The sequence below is a fragment of the Ochotona princeps genome, chromosome 20 (assembly GCF_030435755.1).
Source record: "Ochotona princeps isolate mOchPri1 chromosome 20, mOchPri1.hap1, whole genome shotgun sequence".
In the NCBI taxonomy this organism is placed as follows: Eukaryota; Metazoa; Chordata; class Mammalia; order Lagomorpha; family Ochotonidae; genus Ochotona; species Ochotona princeps.
The window spans coordinates 37,035,323-37,054,753 of NC_080851.1; the positions used below are offsets into that span (position 1 = coordinate 37,035,323).

Consider the following 19,431-nt stretch of genomic DNA (forward strand, 5'->3'; position numbering starts at 1 on the left):
AAGCAGGTCTTAGAACTGGGGACTCAGACTGACACATACTAGAATTGACAACCCCCTTGAGACTGTGTTAACTGGATACTAACAGCTGATGCTCCTGTGGTCCTTGCTGACTTCGGTCCTTTTCTAAGCATGTTAACTCATCCCAGCTTTGGGACCCTGTGAAGTAGCAACTGTTGTTATTTTACCTCTTTCCCTTGAGAAAATTGAGACACAAAATATCACTGCAGTTGTTTCAAGTCACATTGTAACCACGGTGTGACCGTGGCTCTGGAGTTTACACTCAACTGGTATGTTTAACTGGCTCATGTGAAACTGTGTTACGTGGCCAAGGGTGGCAGGGGTAACACTTGAGTCAAGGTGGCAGACAGGGCCCAGGTGGGCACAGCAGTGGAAGCTAGCCCTGTTCAACACCTCCTCTCCATGCATCCCTGGTTCCCAGTCCTTAAGTGACTTTTCAAGACTGTGTAGCTCACTCCGTGTTGAAGGGAGGAACTCTTGGGCCGGAAGAAGATCACTGCACACTTTGTCTTCCAAGGGGAATGGCGCAGCGTTGGGATAAAGAAATGTGTATGACAGTGTTAGACTACAGGAAATCTGTTCATTTTTGTGGATTAACGAAAATCAAGCAGTTATATTTGGGGTGCATGGGAACACACAGTGTGACCTGGAAATCTGCTGGGATGAAGTAAACTATGTATCAATGGAGAGAAAAAAAAAGACTTAGGGGAATACACATATATGTGTGCGTGTATATATATATATATATATTTTGTAAATGTGTGTCTTAGCATGTGGGTATGCTGTACTTAACAAATGCACACTATATAGTATACACACACACACATATGTGTATATATATATATCTCAGAGAATTTCCTAACTATGCCAGTGGAGTTGAACATAGTACTTCCAAGAAAGGCGCTGGCTTGGAATCAGTGCCAACATTGCCAGAGAAGAGGGGACTGGGGCTTTATTTTGGGCCTTCAGTTTGTGAAGCCCCCGTGCACCTCAGAGGAGGCCAGAGGGAGATGTGCAGCCAGCCTGCTCTAGGTGGCTCCCCCAGGGTTCTGCAGGTGGCGTGCTGTGGGGCTCCACAGTGCCTCTTTTCTGTTTGCAACCTTGGGAGGAGAGCCGAGCACTCCTTGATCTCATGGCTCTCTGATTTCTTGACACTATCAATTACAAGAGGAGTTTCTGGATCTTCTTCTTGTGTTTAAGTTCTGAGATGAGCTGCTGACTGTACCGGCTGGCTGCACTGTTTGATGCGCCGCACGGCCGTCTTATTCCTGAAGTTACAGAGAGCAGAAGTGTGTGTTCTAAAGGTTTAGATTCCAACTCAGAAAGTCAAGCAAAGGACAAATATGGAACTGAAATTCATTTGACCTTTGTCTGTTGTGTTGGTAAACAGCTGTGCTATTTGTTGAAATTGTCACCTTCTTTGAGATTGGAATTAGAGGAAAATGATTAGTCCTGTCATTAATCTGTAATCTGTAGCGGGCATTATAAATCTTGCTCATTCAAATGAGTGTGGCGCTGACATCAAAGGGTCTCAAAAGGATAAATTTAAAGAGGTGTGTTGGGTTGACAGAGCAGTAAATGCAGTTGACAGTTAAAAAGAAGGGAGTTAACCTGAATATGTGCGTGTTTGCATGTACTGCCTCCTTGGGGAATAAAAATCTCTTCATGTGGCTCTTGCCTAATAATCACAAATTAAATTTTAAAAACTCAAAAGAACTAGTAACTAATATTTATTCAATGAAAATTCATGTGAAAATAAATCCAAATGCAGAAGATTTTTCCAGCAAATGCCTTTGTGCATAATGAGTAACAGAGAAACTTGAATTGTAGAAGGTTTAGTGTGCTGGTATATTTCGCCAATACCACAAAAATGTTGTGTTCAAGATGGAAGAAAAGAGATTTGCAATGTTAAACGTGATTACCTCCTTGCTCGTCTTTTCTGCGCTCAGTAACACCTCTACACCACTGTGGCCTGGTCATGCTCCATTCATTGTGTCTCGTGTGGTTATCTCATTTCCCCTCATTTGCAGTTAGCAAGTAAGGTAAGACATTTGCCTTCGAGCGTTGCCATGGCACTATTGAATTTCGTGGTAGTTAGATGTCTTGGTTCTTGGCCGACAGGCCTCCATTCTGGGGGGATCAGAATAACCTCGCCATGAGGAACGTCCCCTTCGCATGTCCTGGAAGAGGAACATTCTGGAGCTGACTGAGACAGAAGGGAACCAGAATCCCTTAAACTGGCAGCTGAAGAGTCCCACCGACTCCTCAGTTGTGAAAATGGAAGGATGGTTTTCTACATGTTGAAGAAACCCTTTTGGATTATGATAACTCAAATGAAAATTAAGAACATTTCTTAGATGACAAGTACATGCAATGAAGGAATATTGATACTAACTATATATTTCCACCTACGCTAATAATTGTTTATTCCCCAGATTGTATCTACTGAGTCAAAGATAACTGTCATTTTGTGTGAAATATGTTTTCAGTATAAATTGTTCGTGGGTCTTGGCATTCCACTTCATCACTAGCACTGTTCAGTAGTTGGTCAGTCCAAGGATTGAGGGCAGTGAGAGTCTTTTCTTCAGGGTATCCTGTGATCTGATCCAGTTTCTTGATAATTCCTCACTCGCGGTTGGATTCCAGTGAGAAAACAGAGATGGGTATATAAGAAAAAGCAACAGTAACAATTACTTGCAGAAAATGCAATACCTGGAATTCTTCATTCCAGTAACAGTTTTCTTGAGATCATATCCTTTGTCCATGGAAATCTGATCTGTGTGTACACTGACTATTTTCACTTAATTTTTACAAACTTAGAGATAAGATCTATCCTCATGTAGGGTGGGGTGGTGTCTTGACTGCTGGCTTCATGGTCATGGTCTCCTTCGTGAGTGTTTGGCTTAGGATTTGGTCTATGATGATTTTTTTCTGACTCAGAGGGTGGAAAGGGGAGCTCAAGAGAAGCGTTGCTCCTGTCTAGGTTGCTTGCTCAAAACAGAGCGGCCATCAGAAAGGTGTGACTGGCGGCCTCCCCTTCCCGTTCGTGTGAGAGGGTGGCTCACCAGGCGGCTTGCTCTCTTGATAACAACTGCCAGCTCCAAGAGTTGGGAACTGACATTTTGCCCTGGTATTTCCCTCAGAGGGACTCCTTAATTAGAATCCTAGGAGGTGGAGTTCACATTCCAACAGGGGCCTCCCCCTCATGCCCAGTTACAATTCCTGGGGAGCCAGGCAGGGAAGGTCCCTTTCCAATAGGAGCGAAATGGAGGAGAAGCAAGGTTCCGTATTTTCAAAGGAAATCTTCGCTGAGGACCAGTGACCCTAAGTACCTGTGAGTCCATCTGACTCCTGCACCTTGAAGGGGCTCTAGCTGGAGTTGCAGAAAAGTTTTTCTGTGGAGGGTGATGCTCCCCCAGGGTTACTGCTTCAGTAGCTGTTGAATTCAAGGCATGTGGAAATGAACAGTCTTCAAATTGATTTTGGAGTAGAAATTGTACGCATTTTGGAAGAAAGCATTGTATAGCGCAGTAGAAATTGTAAGAATTCTGCAGTTGGTTTCAATGTGTGTGCAGGATGGATCCCAGCTCCTATTAACACCTGCAAGAGTTGAGGCCAGGTGATTGATAATTTCTTTTTTAAAGAGGTGTTTATTGTCAGGGAAACTGCAAAGTTGCCTTTGTAATTACTCAGTCTTTGTTATTCTGGCAGCCTGTAAAGTTTATTGGCATTTACTGAAAGGTACTTTTTTTTTTTTTTTTTTTTTGGCCCCAGCCAGCTGGCTATCTTTTTTTCAGGCAAACTTTCCTAGCTCAGGTTATTCAGAACGTATTTTGAGCTTTGATTGTCTACCGGTGGGGTCTTTTTGAGCAAAAAGCCAAGGAGCTAATAACGTTGGGATTGATGTCTATCCTATCTTCCCCCCTCCCCCACCACCCGTGATGCGCTGTCAGCCATTTGAAGGTTGCCGCCTCTTTTTCCGCAGCAGATCACGTAGGGGCTAAAGCGATAAATGTAAGACTGCCTATGACAGGCTTTTTACATACAGGCAGACAGAATCAAGAATCAAGAATGAGCGTTCAGTAACTGGGGAAAGAATGGAACTTTTCAGGAAGTATACGCTCATTCAGGTGCTAACTATGAAAACAGGTAACGCACAAATATTTGAAGAGACAGACAGTACTAGAATCGAGCTGGGCTCACGACAGCCGTGTCCTTGGCCGTGGTCTTCTCTGTCTGTCTGTAGGCCAGGGACCACCACCACCACACCCCTTCCCCCAGGGCTTGATGAAAGCTTGTCTGGAGCCTGGTGCTGACTGGGAGGTGAATTCTAAGATTGGAATGGCACTGCTCTAGTTTTGAAGACTACAGTGAGAAGTGCAGTGAAGCAGATCTTTGCATCAGTAATTGTTCGTTTAATTGCTTTGAAAATGCTGCTGGGGCAGGCAGTCATTCTTTATTTTGTAAAAACGTTATTTCCTTGGCTGGGTGTTCTTAGGGAGGGAAACGTAACAAATCTGAGAAACTTCTGAGTAATTATTATTCTGCCACGATGACAGGCAGATGGGTGTTTGGCAGACTGCACAAGCAGTGCGTTGTTAGCTTAAATTTGTTGTCCATGTAGCGGTGGTCTGGAGTTAAAGCAATGAAGGTGCAGTTTTCCTTTGGACTCTGTGTTTTTCGAGCTAATAAAAGTGGAAAATTAAAGGTCACATTTCTCTTTCACTACTCGGAAGTAAGATATCTGTGGGTGCTGCCGTCTGCATGAATTGTGGGTGGTTTGGGATCTGAGTTCCTTTTTTTCTGGGTTATCTGTAGGAGATGCACACAGATCAGCCACAGAGGGGAGCGCCCCAGGGACTGCTCTGGCTGAGCTGAGGGAGGCTAGGTGGAAGGACACCCCGCCTTCCCCCATGCTTGCTGTTCTGGAAGCCGAGTTCAGGGACCCCCCGGCAGTCAGTTCATCTGTGGCTAGAGTTCCTCGGAGCTTCCTCTTGCTAGACTGAGAAACGCCCTCATGGGCAATTTTAGGATCTTCCAGTCCCTACTCAGATAGCCAGATCACAGCTACTTTCCAAAGACTTCCAAATACGCATTGTCCATTAGGTGCAAGGGCGTCTAGAAGGACTGTGCGGACACATCATTTATTTTTGGAAGCTCCGGCAGTTTAACAAGCAAGCGCCCCTGCACAGTCCAAATGGGACCATTTCCTTGGAAGAGGACGGGTCATGACGAGGCACTCTGGGAAGTGGCGCGTGGGTTTGGATGGGCCCTCCTTTGTTCGATCTGTTCCTCACACAACTGCAGCTTGTTCGGGCTTTATTCCTTCCAGTTGGATATGAAGCGCTGTTATGTTTGGGCTCACTGCACTGAATCCGTTTCCAAAAAAATAGCGTCATGCTGTTTCCATCTACTGGACCAGTAGGGGTGGAGAGAGCTGACCGGAAGCCAGTGCAGAATGGAAAGCTGGTTAGATCTGCATTGTTGAGCCCAGAGGCCTCCGGTCCTTGCTCTGTCCCTCTTCCAGATGGACGCATGGCTCCCATCCCAGGGCGCATTGCCCTTGGAGGACCAGGATTGCCGAGGTCCCGCAGTGTCAAGTTGGGGCTTTAGAATTCAGAGGAATGAATCCTCACACTCTGTCTTCGGTCTCTCTGTTTTTTTTTTTTTTTTTTTTCAGTTAGCGATATTTTGTGCTCCTTTAGAAGAGTGGACCGTTCTGTCCTGTGAGTCTGCTTTTTGTTTTATTAACCTCGATGTTTTCCTTTCCCGCCTCAACTAGGAAGTAGGTGGTCCATGTAATCGAATTTGAGGGGGACTTAGAAACACCTTTTAAAGCTTCGAGGGTTTTAAATGTCAGCGTAGCACATGCACATCTTTCTAATGTGCGCTACGCACCCTCCCTTCTTAAATAGAGGATTTATGCCCAGGTTTGCTTTTTCACGGTGCTTAAGGATCATCAGGTCCCGCCCTCGGCTAAAAGGCAGCGCGGGCCTCGGTTATTACGGAGGCGTGCACAGCTCCCTGCCCTTTATACTAAATGGCTTGGTATCTTACACCCTTAGAATTTCTTCTGCCCTGTTGTTAGCACTTGGGTCTTCCCTGTCACTTCAGTAAACAGGTGCCCACACCCAGGCACTGCCTCTGAGCACTGCAAGGCAGGCTCATCACCAGCTTGCTCGTGGTCACATAGCCGGGGAGAGTCGAGACGGGAGCCAGGTGCAGGCAAGTTCTGTGGTCACTTGATGTCGCACAGGCAGCTCTCCGGGTAGACTCAACGCCGCGGTTAGTGGTTTTCACCTTCCTGTGGAGTTGGCATACATGAAGAGAAATTGGGCGCAAGGCGAAAGGAAAAAAAGTCATGTCTCCAGTCTGGGACCCTAACATCCCTTGCCTCCAGCAGTGTCAGTGTCGTTTACACGGCTGGCTGCTGTTCTGTGGCCTCGGCGCCTTCTCCGAGGAAGGTCTTCATCTTGCCAGGGGGAGCTGGGGGGCAGAGATCTTACCTGATTTCCCAGCAGTCCTTCAGCTGGTGGGGGCCAAGCCAGGGTTCCATCCGCACGGGCTTACCCGCTGTGGTTTGATGTGCCCGTGTGATGTATGCGTTCCTTCGTAACCCTGATACCTGGCAGCTTTGGCTTGGAGAAGTAGCACCATCAGAGTGAGTGTTGGCTCCACAGGTAAAACCACCGCTTGGAGCAAGTCCCGATCCAGCTCCCTGCTCCTGCGACTGGGAGGCAGCAGGTCATGTGTTGTGGTCTCTTATATCCACCTGAGACCCCCCCAGTGGAGTTCCTGGCCCCTGGCTTCAGCCTGGCTGAGCCTGGCTCTTGTGGGCACTGACTGGGAGATGGGAAATCTGTCACTTTGCCGTTCCAATAAATGAAGAAATTAAGACGCTGTGCACACAGGCTATCCTTCACGCCCGTGGCAGCTCCACTGACGGGTATGAGCACTGTCCCATTGTATGGATGCAGTCAGTAAAGGCAGAGAGTTCAAGGGGCTGGCTCAGCTGTACAGCCAGCAGGGTTGGGTTTAAGTGCCTCTTGGCTTTGCCACAGTTCCCTATTGCCCAGTGACATTTTTGAGTATTTAAGCCATGTCATGCGAGCTTACTACTGTCTATGATTAGAGGGTGTGTGTGTGTATGTGTGTGTACACGCGCACTCACGCTGTTATTGGCCTGTTGTTCATGCTGGAAAGTGGACAAGCCTTGTAGAGAGTTGTTTGCATTTCTTTAGTATTTGTGTGTGTGGGAGTTAGAGTTGAAGTGGCAGGATCCAGAGGAAGGGAGATATGTCTTTTGGTTTTCTCCTCCGATGGCTGCAGCGACCAGTTGCTGGGCCAGGTTGAAATCTGGAGCCAGGAGCTTCTTCCAGGTCTCCCGTGTGGATGCAGCGGCCCCTGTACTTTGGCCAACCTCTGCTGCCTCCCCAGGTGCCTTAGCAGGGAGCTGGATTGGAAGTGGACCAGTCAGGACCTGAGTTGCTGTCTGTATGTGATGTGGGCACTGCAGGTAGCAGCTTAATCGACTGTACCACAGCGCTAGCCCTTGGGATTGAATTTTTTAAAACCAGAAAAAGATTGTGAAGGTGTTCACATGAGCCCCTCCAGGTTGCCTAGTTTCCTGGTGATGGGCGTCCATGAGTGATACCTGGAGCTGCTCTGTGAACTGGCGATCAATGCTGGCAGTGTCTGAACTTGAGCTTCTGCTGGAGCAGCAGCCCTGAGATGAGCAGGAAGGTGGCAGCCCTGTTGTTGGCAGAGACCAAAACAGATCCACCTGCAGAGCCACGGTGCCCAGGAGCAAGATGCCTGGGGAAAAATAACGGTCTTGTGAGGCTGTTGGGAGGCCAGGGGCTGGTCCTGGCTTCCCAGGGCTGAACCCACCTGATTCTGAATGGACCTGTGAGGTCCAGGTTCACATCAGGACTTATTTCAAAATTATGCCCTTCCCCCCAACCCCGCACTGCCTCGCACTCCTCTTTCCCCACCAACTCGGGCAAGGCTGCTGAGCGAGCTTGCAGTGAGTTCCTGGCAGGAGTTTTCGTCCCAGGCACTGATGTCAGCCTGAGACACAGATTTGCTGCGACTCAGTCCTGGCTGCGGGTTTGCTGAGGAAGTTCCTGGCAGGTGCACAGCGTCCACTTCCGGGCCTGGGGTCCTGGCGTCTGATGGCTGTAGACTCCCCCCCCCCCCCCCCCCGGAAAAGGTTGCTCTTTATTTATTTATTTTTTAATACCTGTTTTACAAAAAGCCAGGGGTTTCCGCTGATTCTTAGCACAGAGATTCTAAGGCTCAAATAAACACTGGCTCCATTGCTAAAGCTTGGTTATATCAAGTGTGTGCCTTCAATTAAAAATTCTGAGATTTCCAAGGGAAGTGGGTAGCCAGGAAGCTGCGTGCTTTGGCCTTGTCCTGCCAACTGAACAGTACCCTCCTGTTGCCCCACAGCATCCTCAGAGGGTCGCTGAGGCTTGGGGGTCTCTGGGCGTTGGTAATATTCTGGTAGAAGCCTGTAGAGCTCATTATTGAAGACACAGTGTCAAGTTGCTGTGTTGAGGTCCCACAGCCCACTGCAGAGACATCCTGGGCGAACATATTTGCAGATGTTGCAAATAATGACACCTCATGAAAACTGGGATCAGGGTCCCTGTCCTTAAATGTGTTTCAGTTTGCATTTTGATAGCAGTTTCGAAATGTTATCGCTGGCTTTGTCACTGACATAATTCACATCTTTCTTCAGGCACTGTAAACAAGAGAAATGGTTTAATGGCCCCATAAAGGCACTTTGCTGATAGCTGAGCCTGGGCCCTTTGGTAATGGATGTGTGTGGGGGTGGGCTGGGAGGGGCGTGCCCGCGGGAGTGGCAGGCCAGGAGCAGCTAAATGCTCTGGGTAAGAATCAGCGCAGGGCTCTGATGCCCTGAAGTGCCTCTGACGTGCTGTGTGTCCTGGAGATGGATTTACGGAGCCGAAGCTGCCATTGTCTTTATTTGTACACAAGCCTTCCCCTTTGCTTCTGGAATTTAGCGGAGCGCTAATTGAGGTCATTGCCGTCCGTTTATCACCTGCAACTGAAGTGATCTTCTCTGAAAGTGAATGCTTTTCATCTATTGAGTGTTTTCCTAACTCCATACTCATATATTTGTATGAAAGGCTGCCTGCATTTTTCATGCCAGGCTTGTATCTGGTCTTAAATAATCTAATTTATGAATACCATTTACTTGTTTTGCCCTTTTACGGAGATTTTTTTTCATTCCTGAAGCCAAGTGATATATATATATATATATATATATATATATATATATTTTTTTTTTTTTTTTTTTTTTTTAAGCCAGCTCTTTCGTGTCCAAAGCATGATTTGTTTCTGACTTTCAGTTTTATTTTTCTGGACAGGTGTAAAGAAAATTCTCTGTTGTACACTTTGCCGGTCTAAGAAAATGCCTTGAGGTTTTTCATAGCTCGAGCGTGCCCGTTTTGTGCCGTCTCTCAGCAGTTGGTTTTGGTGTAAACAGTGCACACGAGATGAGAGTGAGCAGAGAATCCATAGATTAAAAACCCAGTGTTCTCTGCTAAGGCTCAGATGATAAACAGTCCAGGCCTGGCTGGTCTGGGGCACTGCTCCCCAGTCTGGCCACTTTAGCTCACTGTGGCCCTGGGCTGTACCTGAATGGAGCGGTGAAAGTGTTCTGACACCTCATTTACAGAAGCAGGTAGGAAGCGGGATTCAGCTCACAGGCCCAGAATAGCATCTAGCAGCCTGTTCTAATGTAGTGTTTGAGTGCAGACCCCAGATCTCACCACAGAACTAAAGAGACAGGCATCGAGGTGGTGTGTGCCCAGTCAGCTTCCCCACCCCCCCGCCCCCGGCAGCTGCAGGTTTGGTTTAGAGACTTGGTTTTCTGTAAGTGGAGAAAAACGTGACGTGTTTCTCCTTTCAGCGTGATTGTTTTTGAACTCACTGTTTGGCCGAGGTGGGAGGCAGAAGGCCAAGGCCATGGCCGCGCACTGCTCACTGTCCAGATGGCAAGGTGGCCTTTCCATCGCTTGGGAGGTTTTGGTTATCAGGGCACGGAGCAGCTGCGGACACCGACCTTAGAACGCAGAGGGTGTCGATTTTTACATGCCTTCGGTCACAGTCAAAGGAAGAGCTGCATGAATGTTCTGTGGTTCAGATCCAAGCGTCAGGAAGATAATAACAGAACGTCACGGGCACAGATAGGTGTGTGAAACACCGATGAATTAATCAAACTTCAGAGACAGTTGTGGCTAATATCTTCATTTGAGAAAATATTTTTGTTACAGAAACTTGGCTAGAGATGTGGTTGGACACCGGGGAGCCCCTGAGGGTCAAGCCTGCACCCCTTTTTGTCTTCATTCCATAGCTGTGGGTCCTCTCCTGGCAAGAAGAGATGAATGGATAACTGAACCGAGTATTGAAAGGATAAATGGAAAAAAAAGTCTGCTAGAATGTGAACAGTGGTTGCACATGTGGAAAATTGTGTGTGTGTAAATAAACTAGACTTGCACACTCCAAGGTTTGAGTTTGGCAGATAAAAAGTCCGGGGTTCCAGTTTCTAGTCCTTACTGTGTCATAATTTAGTCTTAGATCTTTCAGTTTAGACATGGGCATGGCTTCTTTATGCCTTTTTAAAAGCATAAAGCAAAACTTAGAGTTTTTAATGATGAAAATCACAGCGTCTGATGCCCCTTTCAACACTTACAATTAAATATATTCTGGAGGGTTTACCTTTATTTTTTAAGATTCATTGTATTTTTATTTGAAAGGCAGAATTACAGAAAGAAAGAGAGACAGAGACAGGGAGATCTTCCATCCACTGGTTCACTCCCCGAATGGCCACACTGGTCAGAGCTGAACGTATCTGAAGCCGTGATCCTGGGGCTCTTTTTGGGTCTCCCATGAGAGGGCAGGGACCCAAGGATTCAAGCCATCCTTGGCTGCTTTTGCAGGCTGTAGGCAGGGAGCTGGGTGGAAAGTGGAGCAGCTGGGACAGGAACTGGTGTTCTTGAGGAATATGGGTGCTGGCGGAAAAGGCTCAGCCTGCTGTGCCATGGCACCGGCCTCTCCATATACATTAATATTAATATGTATTATAACATTATTTGAAGGTAGAAATACAGCTATAGGGAGAGAGAGAGAGACAAAGATCTTCCCTCCTCTGGTTTACCCCTAAAATGCCTGCAACCACCAGGGCCAAGCCAGCCACAGCAGGAACTGAGAACTCAATTGAGGTCCTCTGCATGGCTGGGGACACTCAGGAACTGAGCCATTTCTTGCTGCCCCTCCCCCCCCGTACATTTTATATGGAAGCCGGAATCTGGCCAGGGGATAGATATCAACAGTGCTTAGTTTAGAAATTATTTTCTTCTGAGTGCATCTTAAATTCGTTTTCTCTATTGTGTGTTTCACGTGTTCAGATGTGGCTGCAGCATGACCATGTCCAGGGGAAGTCATCGTGTGCCAGCGTCATTGCCCTTGGAAATCTGAGGGCATCTGCATGCTGTGGCACAGTGAGGCTGGACTGGATCTGACACTTTCTCTCTCTCTCTCTCTCTTTGTTTTAAATTTTTAATTTTAGATGATGTTAGCATAGTTGATCAGAGTGGGATAGATCAAGGGTTAAGGAAAACTGGGTGTGATCATTGTTTCCAAATATTCTGTTTCTCCTTCTTGTTTCAGAGGGGTGGTGGGAGAGGGGTAAGGGGAGAAGCCAATTACCAGGGATGGAGAATGGTTACTCAGTATCAAGCCAGGGTCCTGATGTGGCATACACTCTGAGGGTTCTGCCCAGGTGGTTTCCATAGTTCTGAAATGTTGTCAGACTCGCTGATCCGAGGATGAAGGAACCCTTTTAATGGCCATTGGCTGACATAGTTGACCTTGGAGTCTCCATTCGCCCAGATATTTGCTGTCATCATTTGGGTGGAGTACTTGTCCAATTTATTCTGTCTTCCTTCCTCTGGGAGGGTGCAGATGTTCCCTGCAGGGCTCGATGGGCCGCCATATCCTCCATGTGAATCTGAACCAGCTGTCTACTATAACGAGTTCTCTCAGATGGGCTAAGGACCCTGACCAGGTGACTCAGGTCCCGCCCCCCAGAGCTCACAGATGGGGCACCTGCCATGCAGGTGGGCCAAGGACCCAGGTCAGGCGACATTGGCCCCACCGGACCCCCAACCCCCAGAGCTCACAGACATGGCCCCTACCACACAGATGGACCAAGTACCCAAGCATAGGAGAGCCAAGGACCCGGGCTAGGTGACCTGGGCTCTGCCAGACTCCCTTCCCCTGGAGCTCATGAGCCTGGCCCCCACCAAGCAGGGCAGGCCAAGGATCTGGAACCCTACTGGTCCCCCAACCCTAGGGCATGCGGATCCACCCCATCCCCCACTGGGCAGCAAAGAGCCAGGGCGGGTGACCAGGTTCCCACCTGACCCCGGCCCTGAGGCTCAAAGGCATGGTACCCACCTAGATCTGTCCTCTTTCTGATGCATAGGTAGGTGAAGGAAATGGAAGTGAGTTGTTACATCACAATTCTTGGTTCTAGAACCAGAAACATTTAGTAATTGAACAAATGCTCATGAATTACCATTCAAATAAACTTTGGAATGAAGCTGGTTTTGGGAAGTGTGTGTTTCAAAGCTCTGGTATTTTGGAACTCTTAACATCTCACCATCAGAAGAACTCAGTCATCATGAGTCAGCCTTCAGATGTGGTTGTGTAAAGGTCAGGCTTCCATCAAAGCAAAAATGCAGGGCCCATCTCTCCAGTGTTCCTTCTGCTCCTCGTCGCAAAAACCTGATTGTCTGGGGGACTTGAGGCTTGTGAAAGTGGGAAACCAGTTGGAAGAGTGCCGGAGGACAGTTGCAGATTCGTATTGAAATGATCTGAACTGTCTGAAGTCAGGGATAAAGGCACTCTTATCATTTTGGTTCATCAAGAAGGAAATATTCACTTTAATTAAAACTACAAACAATGTGGGTGCCCGCAGCTCTGGGTTGCAGACCCGGTAAGGGCTGTGCTATATGTGAAAAGAAAATGTACCTAGCGGCATGGCAGCAGGCTGGAGCCGTGTTCAGCGAAAGTAATTTAATTAGCGTTGATCATGACTCCAGCTGACGGTGATTTGATAAGGAATAATTTAGTACTTAACAGCCTTTTACATGCACCAACTCCATGTGGGAAGGTAAAGCAAATTGCACGAAATGAATGTGATGCTTCTGCTTGCGCTGGTGCCAGGGAGCTGGAACGCCGCCTGCTCACAGCCGCTCGGGCACTCAGCCCTTGGATGAAATCCCCTGCCTGTCGGTACCTCGGCCTTCGTGGGTGGGCACTGTCCCCACCCCCTCCAAACCCCCCAGAACGAAAGGACTCAGGGCTGCTGCGCAAACTCTCCTGGGAGCAGGAACGTTAGAGGGAGGGGACAAAGAGTAGCCTGCTGTAGTTGGGCAGAAATGTCAGACTGCCCTTCTTTGTTCCCTCGCATGCTGCAGTTAGAAAGAAAAGACCCTCGCCAACTCGTATTCATTGGATTACTGATTTGGCTTATGATTAGGAAAAAGAAAAATCAGTTCCAAGGGCCTGGAATGATGTAGAGGCCCACACACATCCTGTGTATGTGTGAGGAGAGATGCCAAGAGTCCGGGAGTAGTGAGAAGTGTGTGGATTTATTAAAGAGCTTTCTGAAGTCCAGGGTCTAAACTCGGTGTGCATTGGGTACAGGAGGTACTGCATTGCAGATTCGAAATACTCTCCAGTGTCAGAACCGCCAGGCACACCCCAGCCTTAGCGAGTCAGTCTCTGGCAGTGGTATGATGGGTTGTCCAGGTTGGCTGGCACTGGGCAACAGAGGAGGGCCAGCAGGTGTTGGCTGCTGCGTTCTGAGGGCTGTGAGCGAATCTGCTCCGGATCATACCTCCAGCTCCTGGGGGTCGCTGGCCATCGTTGGCATTCCTTGGCTTGTGGGATCCTGCCCTCACCCTCCCATCATGTCCTCTCCCTGTGAGTGTTTCCATATCAAAATACCCCCTTCCTAAGCACCTGTTACCTATCATGTCATAACTGAAGGGCAGGTCCAGTTAAGGTCACCTGCTGAGGCAGGTGAGTGAACAGTGAGGGGGCGTGGTTCAAGAAGTAGGGTTTGGGAATTGTGTGTGTGTGTTTCCCCACAACTCCTTGGGCAATCTGATAACCAGCCAGGTCTGGGTGTTCTGTGTTGAGGGTCGAGCTTGCCTGCCTTTGGTGGCAATTTGGGCCTCGCCATGCTTTTTTGTGTTGGAGCCTAATCAGTCACCAGTGTAAGGTGAGACAATGCAGTAATGACAGAGAGCTGGGTGGCCCCTTGCACCGTGTGATGCTGCTGCCAGAGCCAGGATTCAGGCCTCAGCGGACGTGGAATCTGCTGTCACCTCCATCTTGAACTTCTTCAGCCTCTTTAACCCATCTGGGTGAGTCATCTGCCTGTATTTTATTGGCGGCGGCTGGCATGGAATTGAACTGTGCTGAGTTCTGTGGCCTCTTCCAGAAGCCCCCTGAACCAGTCAGAAAGCAGCCGAGCTGAACACAGTGTACCTGCTAGGATGGGCCACGTCTTTCATGTCTAGGTCAGTGCTGGTGGGGTTGGGCATAGAATGCCACATCACGTTAACAGTCATTCCTGACCATCCTGTGCAGCTGCCAGCTCTCCCGTGGTCATCCGAGTAGTGTCTCCTGTGCTCTTGAACACGTTATCAAAAGTCTCTGCCAGGATGGAGATGTACGCTGTTGTGGAATGCTTCTCCTAGTTTGTAACCTTTTGATGGAGATACTCATTCATTATCATGCACACATATTGTTGTACCTTGATGAACTTTACATCGATATGTACATATGTAATGCCATATAACCATCATGCTGAGCAAGACAGTGTTTGCAGCTCTGTGCAAGGTTCGTGGTGCCTTTTCCTAGTCAATAACTGAAGGGATTCTTTCTTGCTCGCGTAGTTTTGTTCTTGAACTTTGTGCACTGCATACTCTGTGTGGCTAGCTGTGCGGTTCACACCAGGGAGGCCAGCCGTGTTTTGACGTGTATTGGTGGTAAATTTGCCATTTATTATTGCCGGATAATGATCAGCCCATTATATGAATGTCTCAGTTTATAGATCCATTCTCCTACCAAGAAATCCTGGAGTTTCCCTCCATTTTTTGCTCTTCTGGATGACTCTTCCGTGGCCATTCCTGCTCATCTTTCCATCCTTCCTGGATGTAGCCCTGAGAGTGTAGTTGCTGACCAGAGGGTAGGTGTCTGTGGAGCTCTAACAGTTCCTGTCAAAACACTTTTCAAAGGAATTAGAGCAGTTCATGCTCTCCGCAGCCCAAGTAAAATCTCTCACTGCTATATTTACTCCCCAAGCCTTGTTCATGCCAATCATGGCAGTTTAGCCAGTGGACACACAGTGCTAATTTCATGTGGGTTCATTTGCGGTTAATTTCATGATAAAGGTTTTGAATACTTTTCCGTTAAGAATGTCATTTTTTAAGAAAAAAATTATTTTTATTGAAAAGGCAAATTTACAGAGAGAAGGAGATACAGAGAGGAGGATCTTCCATCCGCTGGTTCACTCCCCAACTGGCCACAATGGCTGGAGCTGAGCCAGTCCAAAACCCAGGAGCCTGGAGCTTCTTCTGGGTCTCACACATATGAGTGCAAGGTTCCAAGGCTTTGGGCAGTTCAAGTCCTAGATTGCTTTCCTAGATTGCTTTCCCAAGCCACAAGCATCGTTTTTTCCATAATTCATTTTTAGAGTTCTCTCAAGAAAATTCTTGAATTTTACTCCATTCAAAGCTTTATGAGCCACTAGGATTGATCTTTATTTGTACAACTGCCACAACGTTATCAACAGCCAGTGGAATTAACGTATTATGAAATCTGCAGGAGCTGTACTCAACTATCCTCTTTAATGCAAAGTTGTGCCTTCATATTTGTTCAGAAGAGAATTGCAACAGATTGCCATGTTCTGCTGGATTCTTGAGATTCTTAAGTCTCTCCTAGCCGGATCAATGAAGTGCAGGTTCGTGATGTGGTACGACTGGTGCTGGTGACCTCTGCTCACGTAGGGAAAAGACGGCTGCCTTCTCCGCATCCGTCATTCTTCACTCTCTTCAGTGACGTCACATTTATAACTTATGTGCATACATACACATGCATTTCATTAGGAAACTACTGAAAAACAAAGCCCCGCGGGATTATTTGTTCTTATTGGTGGTGTTTTCCCTGGACTACTGGCTATTTTAAGTCAATTTAATCGATGAATTTGTTTCCACATTGTTTCATATGACTTTCATACTGCCATCAAAATGTTGACTATAATCAAGATTAAGAAATGGTTTATGACATTCCAAGTGATGTACGCCCTGCAATTTTTGATGCTGTAATAGCACTTCACTAAATGTTGTGATTGACAAATGTAGCATAACAAACATTTTCTTGTTATATCTTTCTTTATAGAAAGCAAGCTTAATATTTTGTGTTTTAAATCCAATTTTTGTAGGAGTTACCATAAAACTCCCAAATAAGTATTCTGGGTATATCCCTTGATTAATCATACTTGTGGTTATTGCATGTTATTTGAAAATAAAATGTCTGTATCTATTTTTTTCTTCCCAATTCTCCATTTATGCTTAACTGTTATTCTGATAAGATCTCCAATATGTTTATTTTTATTTTAGGATGTTATTCATCTGTTGGCTTTGTAGCTGTGATTCCTCTCAAGTATTACAGGTTTCTTTTAGCCTTCGTGTATGCTGAACCAGAATTTGTTTCATATTCAACACAAATGAATGAAAGTGTAACTGTAGTAAGTCATATGAGAAATTAGTTCACATTTTATGTACAATAATTATTTTATGGAGGACTGTGTGTGACCGATAGCTTCTACTTATTCCTTACATTTCATGCTGCCAATTCTGGTAAATAGGTAGGCAGATATTGTAATGTCTTTTATTTGGTGATTTGTAATCTGTTTTTATTTATTTAAAAGTCTGGGGCCCGGCTGCGTGGCCTAGCGGCTAAAGTCCTCACCTTGAACGCCCCAGGATCCCATATCAGCACCGGTTCTAATCCCGGCAGCTCTACTTCCCATCCACCTCCCTGCTTGTGGCCTGGGAAAGCAGTTTAGGACGGCCCAATGCATTGGGACCCTGCACCCACGTGGGAGACCCGGAAGAGGTTCCAGGTTCCCGGCATCAGATCGGCGTGCACCGGCCCGTTGCGGCTCACTTGGGGAGTGAATCATCGGACGGAAGATCTTCCTCTCTGTCTCTCCTCCTCTCTGTATATCTGACTTTGTAATAAAAATAAATCTTTAAAAAGAAAAAGGTCTGAGAGAAAGAGAGAGGAGGACAGAGTGGGAGAGATCTGCTCTCCTGCTCATCCCCAGACACCCTGACAGTGAAGTGGGGCGAGGGTTAAGCTCTGAGCTGGTGCACCTGCCAGGTCTCCCATGTGAGTGGCTGGGATCCTCGTGCTTGAGCCATGTCATGCTGCCTTGCCGAGTGCACAGTCGCAGGAGGACAGATCCCTGCCACGGGTGTAAGATGAGCAATGGTCTCGAAGATGCTGTTTTTTTTTTTGTTTGTTTGTTTGTTTTGTCCAATGTACCATTTTACCTGGACCTATTCCTGGAGTTTTTCAGTCCTATAAATTCCATTCCATAAAATGATCGCTTCCTAGACATTTGTGATAATTTCCTTTCAATAATGCTTAGCATTGTATTTCACTCTTCAGTGGATTGTTGCCTGATCGGTTGTATTTTTCTGTAATGTAGTCATTGGAAATCTCGAAAATGTTTTCAAAACTTTCTGTAGACTGAGCTGCTAGCGTTATTGCTTATCAGCTAAGCAAATGGCAAGTGATTCAGTTCAATGTAAGTAGCAGTCGCAAATATACTTTCTTAATTTCACAAAAGAAGAAAAGGAGTGTGGAGAATGTTCCACGATCTTTACACCACTGAAAATGATCAAATGTGGTTTTTTACGTAAGTACGTTAGAACGCTAATGGGAATTTGAGCAAGCACTATAAAACAGAATCCAATGGTTAATGCTAACTGCATTTAATGCTGGGGGGAACTTTTCTTTTGTTTCCTAGTGGCTTTTCATGGCCTCCCACTGAAAATCAAGAAGGAACCTCACAGTCCGTGTTCAGAACTCGGCTCTGCCTGCAGTCAAGAACAGCCCTTCAAATTTAGCTATGGAGAAAAGTGCCTGTATAATATCAGGTAAGGCAACCTGATGTTTGTGTTAGGGGGTAGGACCGGAAAGCCCTCCTCCCCACACACCCCAAAATCAAAACCAAAACTGCAGAATACAGAAAATTCTCATTGCAGTTTGTGAGAAGCATCTTCAGTATATAACGGGTTAATTAGGCAATGCAATGAAGAAAGTTCTGCGGGCATGTTTGCCACCGAGTCACCCACTTAGCGTCGTTTAAAAGCAGTAGTTTTCATCTAAGTTGCTTTTTCTCCTGGAGATGCATCTTGGGTTTGAAAAGAGGGTCTTATTTGGCACATGCAACCCTTGAAAGTTCCCATTAGAATGAATGCATTATGCACTTGAGACGGGGGTTTGTAGGATTAAAAAAAAAAAAGGAAACATTTGGCATCTGAGCGCAGTACATTAGTCATCTGACAGACTTGCAGCGGATGATCTATAAGATGCATTCATGGACAGTTGCAATCAAACTCGAGTTTGATAAGGCTTAGCAGAGGCTATTATCTATTAAGAAGCCAGTTGTTCTTGTGATGATAATAAAGGCTAGTGCAGTGGAAGTACATCGCTTCTTTGTTTGCAAATTTGGTAACACGCGTGTTCGTTACGAACTCTTGGCCGTAAACGGCAGGCTCGAGCAGCATCAAGCAAAAGTTGGCTCTGTCTATAGAACAGTCTTACCCTGCCTTCCTGCAGAAACTCAGTTCTTGTAAGAAGCTAGTTTGGAAACTTATAAAACAAAAATGCCTGGAGGTATTAGTACTGTCTGATTTCAGTTCAGGTTCCCGATACGCTCTGGTCCAGAGCTCTTGGCTTGTATGTTTATTGCACATGTTCTTCGGATCTATGATGCTTTAGATTGGAGAAACTTTGCTTTCTGCCATCTCTGGCTGAGCAGTGCTTGAGCGCTGTGTGGCTGGGTGCTCCTAACAAGGTGCCCTGTGTGCCTGCTGCTCTCTGTGGGTCACCAGAGCCTGAACTTCAGGGACAGCTCAGCTGATATCACACCGCTATGACCACAAGACGCCTTCTTGACGCTATGGCTGCAGACTGGGTTCAGATAAGGAGATATCGATCGGGCTGATTTTATTTTACAGTTTAGGTTTCTGCTTTATATTTTTTTTTTCCCTAAGGTATTGTGTTTTC

The 19,431-nt window shown here is 46.7% G+C and overlaps 1 protein-coding gene across 2 annotated transcripts in view; it reads left to right on the plus strand.

The window, feature by feature from the left end:
* Positions 1-19,431, plus strand: part of ETV1 (ETS variant transcription factor 1) — an 88,190-nt gene that overhangs the window by 28,153 nt on the left and 40,606 nt on the right. For both annotated transcript variants that reach the window (XM_004582476.3, XM_004582479.3), the window contains one exon: positions 18,167-18,296. In XM_004582476.3, coding sequence (XP_004582533.1) covers positions 18,167-18,296 — 130 coding nt within the window. The remainder of the gene's footprint in view (positions 1-18,166; positions 18,297-19,431) is intronic.